Source organism: Oreochromis niloticus, linkage group LG17, assembly GCF_001858045.2.
Source record: "Oreochromis niloticus isolate F11D_XX linkage group LG17, O_niloticus_UMD_NMBU, whole genome shotgun sequence".
Taxonomy (NCBI): Eukaryota; Metazoa; Chordata; class Actinopteri; order Cichliformes; family Cichlidae; genus Oreochromis; species Oreochromis niloticus.
Genome location: NC_031981.2, coordinates 36,614,375 through 36,629,217, shown reverse-complemented (window position 1 = coordinate 36,629,217; position 14,843 = coordinate 36,614,375). Strand labels below are relative to the sequence as shown.

General features: G+C 44.1%; 1 protein-coding gene across 1 annotated transcript; it reads right to left on the bottom strand.

Annotated features, from left to right (window-relative positions):
* Window positions 1–366: 366 nt before the first annotated feature.
* LOC109195151 (uncharacterized) lies at window positions 367–12,716 on the bottom strand. Its single transcript, XM_019346743.2, has 2 exons — window positions 12,689–12,716; window positions 367–3,380 (listed from the first exon to the last, which is right to left on the bottom strand). The coding sequence occupies exon 2, from the start codon at window positions 3,250–3,252 to the stop codon at window positions 871–873; it is 2,382 nt and encodes a 793-aa protein (XP_019202288.1). The 5' UTR covers window positions 3,253–3,380; window positions 12,689–12,716; the 3' UTR covers window positions 367–870.
* Window positions 12,717–14,843: the final 2,127 nt, after the last annotated feature.

Sequence of the window (14,843 nt, the reverse complement as noted above, 5' to 3'; positions counted from 1 at the left end):
TCATCCTGAGATCTGAGGCCTGCACGTACGCAGCTGAAACTCTATGTGTAATTTCTAGACTAAATGTCACACTCAGATACTGCTACTCAAAAACATAAATGAAACTGCTTAGCTCTTAAAACTTAACACTTAGCTCAAAAGAATATAAGTAATAAAGGATAATAAAATAAATTGAGAAGTATGTCGTGTAAGCAGGTGTGGTGCGATTCCTTTCAGAGCTCCAGTCATCCTCACCATGTATTGGCTGATCATAACGCCTGCCAAGAGTTTCTGACCCTCACTTGACCAGGAGCCACAGCTCTTTAACAAGCTCAAATGCAATCGTGTATACAAGATTAAAATCATTTTCATACCAAAGGGGTTTTTTCCAGATCTGCCAATATGTTTGCTCGTCTCCATTACAGTTTAACCATTGAAAATCACAGTGATCAGCGTACTATTTTGGAAGTTACAGAATACCAAATAACAAAAGCATTTTGTCTGACCCCACATTCCCCCTTTTGACCTCTGGCTGACCAGAGGTCACCATACTCTAAGGTGCGTCACTCCTCGTCCCACACAGTGACTTCCATGTCCATCAAGGGCATCATGGGCATGTGAGCTTCTGTTCCCGAGTCCACTGCCTTCGTAATCACCTTTTCTAACAGAGCTCGGGCACAAGGAATGAAACAACAGCCACAGGTCACCAAAATGCCCACCAACACAGCTAATGAAAGCATAATTGAGAGTACAAACCCTTTCCACTGTCCGAAGACCGAAGTCATCCAGCCCTCCAGCGGATTATCAATTCCCGAGTGTTCGTGCATGGTCTTAGAGAGCGTTCTCAGCCCCTCTAAAGCTCGGGTCACTGACCCATCTGGCGCTGTGTTATTAGGAATAAAAGTACAGCACTGACGTCAGCGTACAGTGCCCCTCTGCTCCACAGATAAAGCAGCTGCCCCAGCTTGCATTGTTGTATGGAGACCCCGTACTCTGAGCTCTTAATCCACCCCTGCCGGATCCACCACGCCCCCTTTGCGGTCCCCCGGTTCCCCAATTCCCAGCGGGTCTACGCTGCCTTGGTGCATTGGCAGGCCAGCGGTCATCAGGATAGAGATTCGGATCCAAATCCGGCCAATCAGGCACCGGATCAGCTCCGGGCCTTGCCACCATTATATTTTTGCTCTGTTCTTTCAATTCCTTTTTCTTACTGTCAGCTTTGTCGCGAGCCTCCCCCAACTGTAACCTAATAAGTTGAGCCTGTGCGTCCTCGAGCTCCTTCTTTTGTTTATTCACCTGATCCTGTTCCAGCTGGAGCCGGTGCACCACGTGTCTCTCCCACTGCGCAGAGTCTGCTACTGCAAAGTCTGGATTCTTCTCTAAGTCTGTTGTAACCTGTTTTGGCAGCCCCGCCAGCACGGCCGAACGGAACCACGCCCTGCTTTCGCCCTCTTTACCTGGATGTATGCCTGTTTCAGTCAACCACTGCTCCTTAGCTTTAGCTAAGAACTCCCCTGGTGTGTCTTTTGGGTCCCAAATTATCTTAGGTATCGCCCCAGTGTTGCGTGTCGGATACTTTTCGCGAACGGCATTAGACAGGGCACTTTGGACCTCACAGAGAGCAAGGTCATTAGCATACCTTGTGGTACGTGCTAGCCCCTCTACATCAGCCAATCCACCCCCAAGCATACAGCGTCCAGCGATGGCGCGGAAATCACCAATAGCAAGTTCCTCTCCTTCGGTCAGTGTGGTCAGTTTCCTCAGCCAACTAGCCCCTCCTTCTGTAATGGGCGGAAGTTGTTTAACCAATGCTTCGAAATCTCTGACTTTATATGCTCTATACACTGGTTCGCCACATGAACCAGACATCAGAGGCAAATTCAGTTGTCCGTCCTGTAATCCTCTGTCTAAAATCACTTTCCTATTTTTCGTCCCCTGGGTCTTTCCCTTCGACTGCCCAAACACTGATCTCCTCCCCCCTGCAGTGTCCTGCTTCTTTCTCCCACCTTCATCCTTTTTTACTTCGCGGTTTCTCAGCGTTATACTTGGACCTGGGTCTGACTCCACTCCTCCATCTTCGCCTGCTTCCTCTTCATCGCCTTCCTCCTCTTCATCACTCCAGGAGATCTCGTCCACGGTTTTGTCCTTTGACCTGTCTTTAAGTAATTTCCGCTTCACCATTTCCAAAGCGCTGAACACTTTCAACAGTGCCTCAGGCTCCTCATACATACGACCATGCACATCTCCTTCCCAGCGTTCCCACTTGGGCGTTTTCTCTGTGTAGGGCGTTTTTTCTGCTCCAGCCGATCTCCTCATCTGGGCCTGTCCTTCTTTCCCCAGCCGTGGCGATCCCTTGTGCTTGGGCCGTGCTCCCAGCTCCGTCACGGGTCGCACCTCCTCTCGGGTGTGCGTCACCTCCGCCTCCCTATCCCGTCTCGGCTGTTCTACCGGGTGTTCCTCGGTCAGCGTCAGCTCCTCACTCATGAGCCCCCTTTGTGGCGAGGTTGGGCCTTCATCTGCAGCTGAGGCCTCCAGTCTCCCACCTTCACTAAAGGGCTGATGCCCCCCTGCTCTTGCTTCTTCCTCCTGACTTCCTCTGGGTCCCCTAGTGTAGTCAACATTCACCACTCCCCCCAGGACTATTCCTCTGTGTCCTTCAGGCCCACGGACCTGTCCTCCCTCCAGGGTCATCACCGGCATGACATAGGGTGGGGGCGGAGCACTCGGCGTTAAAGTAGCCCATGGGTATATTTTGGGTGTGGAGAGTCTAGCAGTTACTTCTGCTTTCGTGGTCAAATCCCTCATTTGATCCTCCAACTTCTTGTTTTCCTCTTTCAGTTGTTTCACTGACGCCATTATACTCACCATGTCCCCTGCTTTGTCCGTGTCATCCTCCTTCATCCAAGATTTTGCAGCATTCCACAAAAACAGCCACTTACAACACTTGTCATGCGCTTCTCTGAGATCTTTCATTACTGCTTTGGTCTTTCTATTTACTGAGTGACCCCCAGACTCCTCTTCCAGTTGCTTCAATTGTCCTTCACATCTTTCTCCTTCAGTTTGGAACACCAAGCTCAGAGCTATTTCGTCACTCAGTTTCTTCTGTTGAGATGTGATGAGCTTACTCACCTCAATCTCCATAACCTGACATTCTTTTTCGGCCGCTTTTAATGCCCCTGTATTAGCTAGGCGAATAGCTTTCTTCAGCTGCTCAACCTGAGCCTTCAAGGGCTTATACCCTTTTCTTTCACCAGAGGTCGCCCTGTCAGTCATACTGCCACACACTCACTTACCTCCTCCAGTGACGTTTCTGACTCCTCCTCCTGAGATACTCTGTTGTACTTCCCTTTCGGTCCCCACAACCCGTCTCACCACTCTGACAGCCACTTCCTCGTCTTCTCCTGCTTGGTGACACACAGATTTTACCCAACTTGTCATAAACCATCAGTGACTTGGCCACCCGTTCATCACCACACACTCCATTTGTTCTCACCAGGATTCCACCGTAACCCACCCTCATGCGAGCATGTTAAAATCGGAACCCGTCTCCGCCGCTTCTATCAGGGAGAAAAGAAACGCCGCCGCGTCGGAAGGCACCCACCCCGGGTCATCCAAATTCACCACCAACTCCACTAATCCCGTAAACAGTAGAAAACATCTATTTACATACTCATCCAAATCATCTAACTCAACTTCTGAGCATATGGACAAATCATATGGGGTGTCCTCCGTTTCTCCATGGCAAACACAGTTAACTTCAAACACACCTTCCACAAGAGAAATCTCCACCTTACAGAACACCTCCAGCAACATCACAGTTATTTCCAGCTGATCGTCCCCTACCTAAACCTCAAATCCAGAGTAACTCTCATCAGATGTATACTTCCCTGTTGCAACCAACCCGTTTTTTTTTTTTTTTTATGTTACATTAAACTCTTACAACTCTCTAATACGGTGCCCCGTTCCCTACCTAGTACTCGTCACCCCGTCACGTTCTATCACCGAACAATCATACCCAGCTTTTAGTTCATTATGTCAAAACTGTACCCATATCGTTCAGCGCTCCACAGATTGAGCACCAACATAGCCGCCTCCGACGGCACCCATGAAGTGTGGTCGTTTTCACTAATTTCAAGCATGCCCTCAAACAAAAGAAGACAACGGTCAAACATTCGACCACTTGGGACTCCTCTACCTCTACACACACTGAGGCCTCATAGGGTGACTCCTCGCTCTCTGTCTCTCCGTGACAGACACACCTGACCTGGACGAGGTCCCCTTCTTGGGAAATTTCAATCGCACAGGACGCAGAAACAAGCATACTTACAACCTGCCTAAAAATTTATCCCCAGTGTCTGTTAGTTTATTTTCTATTTATTATTATATATATATATATATATATATATATATATATATATATATATATATATTTTTTTTTTTTTTGTTATTCCACCAAGTTCACCCTCACTTACACTAATGATAAACTCCTCCTGACAAGTCCACTTTATTGCGTGCTCATGGATTCAATCCTATCACAGTTGTTCAACACTTTCATTCAACTGTGTTATTTATTTCTTTTATATACTTATTACTCTGTCACGCTTATTAGTGGCTCATGGGCGCTTAAGGCTTATGTCTGAACTTGACCAGAGGCGGAGCATCATTCGATCCTAAAAGGATGACCACTCCATTTCCTCCTCGTCAGGACAGCTCATTGGTCTTTAACAGTTCTCTACTGATAAGTGAGCATGCTATCTGTCGACCTAATTCTATGGCCCCTGTGCTTAACAAACTCAAATAATCCGATTAAATTTTGTATATTTTATCTTATCTTCACAATTTAATCCCATAAGTTCATCAATTTTTATAACCAGTCTGTTAAGAGATTTTACTGTTTTATTATACCTTTTTATAAAGTCTATGTTTTACGTCTTTAGCATACATACTGCTGCAGTGGAAAATAACCACTTTTGTGTAACCGCTTGTGAAACCTATTTCAACTACTTTTAGAGAAAAACAGGAAACGCCTAAGGAACTTGAAACGAGAAGATTATGCCATATGCATGAGGGCGAAGACGTGCAGTAGAGTTGTCGAAAGGGGAAGCACGCCTTTACCCTTAACAGAGTTATGAAACTATACATTGTGTAAACTATACATTGAGTGTATAAATAAAGAAGGCGGACTACAGTTGTGTGTGAGTCTCACTCAGAGCTCTCACCCATGTACATGCCTTAAACAAGCTTTGTTGTCTCTTTCCTTACTTACTGAAACAAAATGCTCCTGACACAGTCCTATACCCACCACATAGACTACAGTGAATTATGCACCATGCTTTCTCATCCACGTTAAAATTGACCGGATTTGTCAAAAATACCTATCTATTTGTTCAAGTGTCAGATAAGAGGCACAAGAAAACTCAAATGTCAATAACACCAGCTCTGTCTTGCTTAAATTAAAACAGCTTCAACTTTAAAACATCCAGCTTTGCATTACAACAACAATATTCCACCCCCAGCTCATCAATTTACATCTTCACAGCAATGAAAGAAAGCCCCAAGTATATCCCCATAACAAACAAAAACAACTTCACAGTCACAGACAGTTAACAATATGTATAAATCATGCTTATGACCTCAAAAACGCTTTAGGCCAAAACAGGAATCCTTGTGCGTTTCCCAGCAGCCAGCTCATTTGTATATACTCGCAACTTCACTGTCCGTGACCCGGTCCACTGGTACTCTATGTCAAAGTCACCAAAGGCACGTTCTCAGAACAAGGAAAACGCACTGGCAGCTTCACGTGGGTCCCTTGCCTGTCTCTCAATGTATTTTTCCAAGCACCGGAATATCAGGAAACTACGAAACAGAAAGCTAAATAGTTCTGACCGTCTTATCTCTGCAGCCACTGTAAAACCATACTGGGTCTCCAGCGTTACAGCCCGACAAATGCATCTCATATAAATAAGATTCCCTGTACGTGAATATTCAATTTGACAAGATCCCGAAATAAACATCCCTCTTATCTTAAGAGAAATCACGAAAAATCACATCACAGTTCATATATTCTATCTCAAAACCCAGCAAACAGTCAGACACTCATGTGAAGAAATAAAACTTTACTTACAAAATTGTAATAAACAAAACCAGCGTCTTAAATACAAGCATTCAGCAATAGGTAAAAGTCTCTATGAAATCCCCAAAACTCTAGGGATCTCGCAACCGCGTTCTTTATTAAACCATTGTTTAAACTCCTCTGTGCGCTCACAGTAGCAGCCACTTCATTTGCATATACTGGTTGTCTAAAAATAACTCACAGAACTGCAGTATCCTGTCACTCAGTCAGACTCATCACACACCACTCTGTTTATACATTATTTACATAGACGTCCTATAAATACAACTGCACAGATTTTAATTCCTACCAAGTTTCGACAAATTTAACATAACGGTCCAACCGATAAAGTCCCAGACTTTTTTGCGACCAATTTTAGCCAGTATTCCGTCCCTGACGGTGGCCCGATTACTAATGCCCTAACCAAATTTATCGTAACCAAAAAAGCGCAAATAGGGGACTCGATCCCCTAGCGATTTTGAAGGTTCCCAAGTTCTTCCCGGCCGTCGACCGTACTATTCCTATTCACCGATAGGTCAAGGGTCAGCGTCCTGCCCAGGCGCAAGCGTTACCAAGGAGAAAAATGTGCTTCTTAAGGGTCCCAGACTCCTCGTCCTAATAAATTTAGTAAAACTTCTGAAAACACTACATAAAATCACAAGTAATCTTATTAATGTCCAAGCCCTGCTTTATATTCAATCAAAACTGCATATTCACACACATGCCAATTACCTATTATACTATATTCACTTAGCAGTCCAACTGCTTTTCTCTTTTCATTTCTTCATTCTCATTACTCAGTACTGTCACTCATACTTTATTATCATTACTTCAACCGGTAAATTTCATGAAAACTTCACCAAAATCAAAACAGACATTCACCAGTAATTTCAGTGAGTAGACCTTAATTTTGTCATATCCAATTTGACACCTTTTGGAAATTAATTTCAACAGGTAGTGTCTTACCTCTTTGATTCGCCGGCGAATGTCCCCTCACTTCCACCACTGATTACCGTCTGTCCGCCCGACCACCTCGGACCCTGTCCAACGCCTCCACTGATCTTCTCCCTCTCCAACCACCGGAACGAGCCCCCAAATGTTAAGGTTCAAAAATTGGAGAAAAGGAGTACGGAGGGCTCACAAGCAAATGAAAACTCTGGTCCAGAAGATGTGATCAAAGCGAAGATTTATTGATTACACGCGTGGAGTTCGACACTGGGCGAAGTCAGTGATCGAACTGTCTTACAATAATCAGAACAACAATTTTATATGAGTAGAATAGTACAGCCCCCCTTTTCTGTTACCAGGCAGATCCAGTACAGCATACGTCAATCCAAAACCACAACTGTTCAGTTAACTTTTGACACATTTTAAAAGAACATAGCGTCTCGTCTGCATCCAGGTGTCTTACCCTAAACTCATTCTTATCTCCTGGAACATCAGGTGCACTTCCTGTAACCAACTGACAATACGCCGGCACAATTTGCAATTGCAGCAAAAACACATCTTAACTTCTTACCTACTAAATGAATCTACAATGGTGTGTACGTGTATGTGTGTGTGTGTGTGTGTCTGCTGTGTATGTGTCATGACCTCCCCTGCACCCCGGCTCACCTCACACCTTCAGTCATCCTGAGATCTGAGGCCTGCACGTATGCAGCTGAAACTCTATGTGTAATTTCTAGACTAAATGTCACACTCAGATACTGCTACTCAAAAACATAAATGAAACTGCTTAGCTCTTAAAACTTAACACTTAGCTCAAAAGAATATAAGTAATAAAGGATAATAAAATAAATTGAGAAGTATGTCGTGTAAGCAGGTGTGGTGCGATTCCTTTCAGAGCTCCAGTCATCCTCACCGTGTATTGGCTGATCATAACGCCTGCCAAGAGTTTCTGACCCTCACTTGACCAGGAGCCACAGCTCTTTAACAAGCTCAAATGCAATCGTGTATACAAGATTAAAATCATTTTCATACCAAAGGGGTTTTTTCCAGATCTGCCAATATGTTTGCTCGTCTCCATTACAGTTTAACCATTGAAAATCACAGTGATCAGCGTACTATTTTGGAAGTTACAGAATACCAAATAACAAAAGCATTTTGTCTGACCCCACAGTAGCAACTTGGGATGGGTTGATGAATTGAAAGACTGATTAGAGGAAAATTGCCTTCTATAATGATAACCCCCAAAATCGTCAGAGAGCAGAGTGCGAGTCCATTGAACTTCATGGGAGATGATAAGCCATTTGGACGTAGTCAGAACCGCAAGTCGGCTTAGAGAGCGGTCTCGAATGACTGTGTCAAGGGTGGATGCTAGATGATGCTAGTGAAAGCACATGAGAAGTGAAGGGACGCCATGCAGAATTATGCGCACAGCGCAGTTTGACAGAACCTGGCACGAAGGTTCGCTGGTGCTTGGTGAAGGCAGGAAAGATGGCAGAGAAACTGGTATCTTGGTGATGGAACAGTTTGCTGCTACATCTTGTGGAAGACAGGACAAAACGGAGAAACTGGCATCCTGGTGAGAGGAATGGGGTTTTTTTGTATTTTTTTCTGGTTGATGGCAGAAGCTGCCAATCCAGTACCAGAAGGGTGAGCTGCTGAGGGAACAGAACCCGGCATCTTGGTGTAAAGAGATTTTCTGCATTTGCAAATGAGGAATAGAGACAGAGAACCTGGCGTTTTGGTGCCGAAAGGAACATCTGCTACTTAGCATATGAGGGCTAGATGCGGAGAAGTCCGCATCCCAGTGGTAGAAGGATTCATCGCTGCTTTTGCTGTAATAAATGCAGAGAAACTGGCAACTTTATATTAGAAGGCTTGCTGCTGCGTTTGCAAATGAGGGATAAAGAAAGAACCAGGCATCTCGGTGCCAGACTTGCTACTGCATTTGCAGTGTTGGGGAGTAACTGAATACATGTACCGGCATTACGTATTTAAAATACAAAATGTGAGTAACTATTCCGTTACAGTTACCATTTAGAAAGGTGGTATTCAGAATAAAGTTACTTTGTTGAAATAAATGGATTACATGGCAGTCTTTTCCTGTTTCATATGTTAAGCTATGTTCTCTCTATTTCTGGTAATTCCATGTCAGTGGAAACCTGTCAATGGAAAATTGTACTTAGTAGTCAGTATAATCTTTTAATGATTATAAGTTTCCATATATGCTTAGAGGTGTATAATCGATTGTGTAGTGATAGGATGTGTGATCTTTAGTAGGCTGCAAAGGCTTTGTGTGCATTCCAGAGTGTTCTGGCATTCACACCGACATCCTGGGAGCATGGGAAAAGGGCATACCTTCTTTTATTGTTTTATGATAGGATAAACATATCTATGTTTGTTTTAAGCTAAGTGCCTTTTGTTTAGATGAACTGTTGGACTTCCAGACCAGCAGGATTAGGGAAGTCCGTATGGGGTCACACTCTGATCCCACACACACACACACACACACACACACTGAACTAATATAAATAAAGACCAGGGCAGTGGCAGGGCGCGAGTCTCGGAGCCCTCACTTCCGTGCGAGTGTTCTGTGACTGCCCTTGCTGCAAGTAAAACTGTGTGTTTCTCCTCTCTGATTCGAAGCTGAAGAAGTGTCTTGGAATACATCTCTTGACAAAACCAAAACAAAACACACATTAAGACGCTCTAATGCCTGTGTCTCAATCTCGCAGCCCATATCATCCCTTCTTGCGGCCCGCATAATGACGTGAAGAAACATTTTTAAAAATTATTATTCAAAAAATTATTTAATATGAAGGCAATAGGCAGAGTGTTACAGCCATAGCCACAAAGAATGTAGCCTCATGGGCAGTGTAGTCCGTGCTGCAGGGAGAATGGACTACCATTCCCGTTATGTGTCTGTGAGCGAGGGAGGGAGAAAAAGGAGAGTCGAAAAGTACGAGTTGTCACCGGGAAACGGGAGATGGAAGCATGTAGATATAATAATAACCACTGCAGCCAAAAAGAGTGTGTAACAGTCACAATGGTGTGGTGTCTCTTCAATGTAACATAAGTCAAAGGGTTATGAGGTCATTCGTGTGTGCCACTGCCCTCTCTGTGATTTACAGGGAGTGCAGAATTATTAGGCAAGTTGTATTTTTGAGGAACAATTTTATTATTGAACAACAACCATGTTCTCAATGAACCCAAAAAACTCATTAATATCAAAGCTGAATGTTTTTGGAAGTAGTTTTTAGTTTGTTTTTAGTTTTAGCTATTTTAGGGGGATATCTGTGTGTGCAGGTGACTATTACTGTGCATAATTATTAGGCAACTTAACAAAAAACAAATATATACCCATTTCAATTATTTATTTTTACCAGTGAAACCAATATAACATCTCCACATTCACAAATATACATTTCTGACATTCAAAAACAAAACAAAAACAAATCAGTGACCAATATAGCCACCTTTCTTTGCAAGGACACTCAAAAGCCTGCCATCCATGGATTCTGTCAGTGTTTTGATCTGTTCACCATCAACATTGCGTGCAGCAGCAACCACAGCCTCCCAGACACTGTTCAGAGAGGTGTACTGTTTTCCCTCCTTGTAAATCTCACATTTGATGATGGACCACAGGTTCTCAATGGGGTTCAGATCAGGTGAACAAGGAGGCCATGTCATTAGTTTTTCTTCTTTTATACCCTTTCTTGCCAGCCACGTTGTGGAGTACTTGGACGCGTGTGATGGAGCATTGTCCTGCATGAAAATCATGTTTTTCTTGAAGGATGCAGACTTCTTCCTGTACCACTGCTTGAAGAAGGTGTCTTCCAGAAACTGGCAGTAGGACTGGGAGTTGAGCTTGACTCCATCCTCAACCCGAAAAGGCCCCACAAGCTCATCTTTGACGATACCAGCCCAAACCAGTACTCCACCTCCACCTTGCTGGCGTCTGAGTCGGACTGGAGCTCTCTGCCCTTTACCAATCCAGCCACGGGCCCATCCATCTGGCCCATCAAGACTCACTCTCATTTCATCAGTCCATAAAACCTTAGAAAAATCAGTCTTGAGATATTTCTTGGCCCAGTCTTGACGTTTCAGCTTGTGTGCCTTTGTTCAGTGGTGGTCGTCTTTCAGCCTTTCTTACCTTGGCCATGTCTCTGAGTATTGCACACCTTGTGCTTTTGGGCACTCCAGTGATGTTGCAGCTCTGAAATATGGCCAAACTGGTGGCAAGTGGCATCTTGGCAGCTGCACACTTGACTTTTCTCAGTTCATGGGCAGTTATTTTGCGCCTTGGTTTTTCCACACGCTTCTTGCGACCCTGTTGACTATTTTGAATGAAACGCTTGATTGTTCGATGATCACACTTCAGAAGCTTTGCAATTTTAAGACTGCTGCATCCCTCTGCAAGATATCTCACTATTTTTGACTTTTCTGAGCCTGTCAAGTCCTTCTTTTGACCCATTTTGCCAAAGGAAAGGAAGTTGCCTAATAATTATGCACACCTGATATAGGGTGTTGATGTCATTAGACCACACCCCTTCTCATTACAGAGATGCACATCACCTAATATGCTTAATTGGTAGTAGGCTTTTGAGCCTATACAGCTTGGAATAAGACAACATGCATGAAGAGGATGATGTGGACAAAATACTCATTTGCCTAATAATTCTGCACTCCCTGTATGTATCAATCTATCAATTGTTTGTTGTAAGACTCAGATAATTATTTTTTTTAAAGCTAGACATTTTAAATGAGAATAAGAAAGAGAAGTATTTCCTTGTCCCCCCTTTCCCTGTTAATGCCCTACATGGACCCCTGGCAACACTTTGCTAGACCCGCCCCTGCACAGTTACAAGCTGTCAGCTACTTAGAAAAGGATCCTGGTGTTATTTGTCTCTCAGAAACAGTTTATCACTTCCCTTCAACTCATCCATGTCACCTAAAAGGTAAACCTGTTTCTCCATCACCTGTTCAGCTCTGATGATTCAGTAAGGACATCTCCTGGTTTCATCTTCATGTTTCCCTCTCACCACATATCCAAACCGACATCATGACCAGCAGCTTTACAGCTGTGGCTCCAGCAAACATCAGCTGATACTAGAAATTAATATTAAATAAATTCTAACAACAGCTGATCAAGCTTAAACGTGCTGCTGTTGTTTAGCGCGACATCCGCTGGTTTCCTCTTTCTGGCGCAAAGTGGGCGATAAATAAACAAGAGAGAAAAGCCAATCAGCTGATCATTGATCAGTTTCATGACTGAAGTAGAAACAGGAGAGGGAGGGGGGAGAATGAGAGAAGAAGAGGCAGCTGACAGCGTAAACACAGAATAACTCCAGCTTTGTCTTTTTCATTGTAGCTGAATTACGGGACAAACTGTTCCTTTTCACCTCAGTACGAAACGCATAATGTTTTCTCTGAATACGAGACGATTCTGTTTTTTAGGGCATGGTTGGCAACTCTAACCATCTTATGAACAAGATAAAGTTCAACATCAGTAGCATAGCACCCACCCAGCTGTATAGAAACTCAGTCATGCTAGCTAGTACCCAGTACGAAAAAGTCAGCATAACAAAAATAAACTCCACCTAAACTTGGTTTATATCTGACTCTGATAGACTGCAGGTCATAACTTCTTACCTGAAGTTCAGTTCACCTGACACTCTCGGACCGGCGGCCGCTTCGGGTCTCTCCTCTTGCCTCCACTTTCTCTCATCCACCTGCTGGCCTCCACCACTTGCTAATGTTACGGAATCTGTGGAAGCTCCGCGATATCCACCACACGAAGTAACGAATAACGAGCCTATCTAAATCCCAGTAATGAGTAACGCGTTCCTGGTTTTGGCATAATAACTAGTCACCGTGCTCGTTACCACAATAATAACGTAGTTACTGTAACGCGTTACTTAATAACGCGTTAGTCCCAACACTGGTGGCGGCATATGCAACTTGCAGCCGCAGCACCCAGTCCATGAGGCGCTGAAAGGTGGAAGGCTCCGAACAAGCCGAACAGAAGTGTAACCAACTGGTACAAACCATACGGAGTGGAGAAGGTCATTTTTTCCTTGGACTCTACAGATAAGGGAATCTGCCAGTAGCCCTTGGTTAAATCCAGTGTCGTGAAAAATCGGTCTGTGCTCAACTGGTCCACTTCAAAGCGTGACACTTCATTCATCTTGCGATATTCGACACAGATCTGTATAGACCTGTCTTTATTCACTACAAGAAATATGGGGCTACACCAGGTGCTGTGTGACTCTTTTATCACTCCCATTTTCAGCATTTCAGCCAATTCCCTCTGAACAATTGGAGATTATGTATCAGAATTTCAGGAGCAGGACCACGCCTCCAAACACGCTCCTTACGGTTCTCAAGCTGTTCATTCTCGTTTACGTGCAAACAGGGTCCGTTCTCGGCAAATACCTTTAACACAGCTTATCTCTCAGGAGTATTTCCATTCACTTACAATCGCACTCCCGTCCGTCAGCGCATCAGACGAACAACTACTCAGGCTCTGCATTCATCGCTTTTCCTCCGGCAATCCAAGAAACTCACTGAACGTTGGCACTGGGATGCCAGGTTCTTCCCTATCTGTCATTCGCAAACGCAGCAACAAGCTTCCTACCACCGAACGGCCAGTTTCTCTGCATGGGGAAAAAAAATTAAAATAAAAATGGCACTGGGTTGCCAGGTTTTCCTTTAACCGTCATTTGTAAAAGCAGCAGCAAACTTTTCTACAATCGGGTTGCCACTTTCTCTCATAGACAGGGAGGTAAGAGAGAGAGAAAAAAAAGGCACAGAGTTGCCAGTTCTCCATCCCTCTGTACTAAAATGCAGCATGCTTTGGCACAGAGTTGCCAGCTTCCCTCTATATCAGGGGTAGGCAACTCCTAGCCTCAAGGGCCGGTGTCCTGCAGGTTTTAGATCTCACCCTGGGTCAACACACCTGAATCAAATGATTAGTTTATTACCTCTGGAGGCCTCTGGAGAACTTCAAGACATGTTGAGGAGTTCAATTCAATTCAATTCAATTCAATTTTATTTATATAGCGCCAAATCACAACAAAAGTCGCCTCAAGGCGCTTTATATTGTACAGTAGATAGCACAATAATAAATACAGAGAAAAACCCAACAATCATATGACCCCCTATGAGCAAGCACTTTGGCGACAGTGGGAAGGAAAAACTCCCTTTTAACAGGAAGAAACCTCCGGCAGAACCAGGCTCAGGAGGGGCGGCCATCTGCTGCGACCGGTTGGGGTGAAAGAAGAAAAACAGGATAAAGACATGCTGTGGAAGAGAGACAGAGATTAATAACAGATATGATTCGATGCAGAGAGGTCTATTAACACATAGTGAGTGAGAAAGGTGAGTGGAAGGGAAAAACTCAATGCATCATGGGAATCCCCGGCAGCCTACGTCTATTGCAGCATAACTAAGGGAGGATTCAGGGTCACCTGGTCCAGCCCTAACTATATGCTTTAGCAAAAAGGAAAGTTTTAAGCCTAATCTTGAAAGTAGACATAGTGTCTGTCTCCCGAATCCAAACTGGAAGCTGGTTCCACAGAAGAGGGGCCTGAAAACTGAAGGCTCTGCCTCCCATTCTACTTTTAAATACTCTAGGAACAACAAGTAAGCCTGCAGAGCGAGAGCGAAGTGCTCTAATGGGGTGATATGGTACTACAAGGTCATTAAGATAAGATGGGGCCTGATTATTTAAGACTTTGTATGTGAGGAGCAAGATTTTGAATTCAATTCTGGATTTAAGAGGAAGCCAATGAAGGGAAGCCAGTAC

Excerpts from the sequence above, each read along its gene's own strand:
- LOC109195151 (XM_019346743.2), bottom strand. The coding sequence starts at position 3,252 with ATGACTGACAGGGCGACCTCTGGTGAAAGAAAAGGGTATAAGCCCTTG.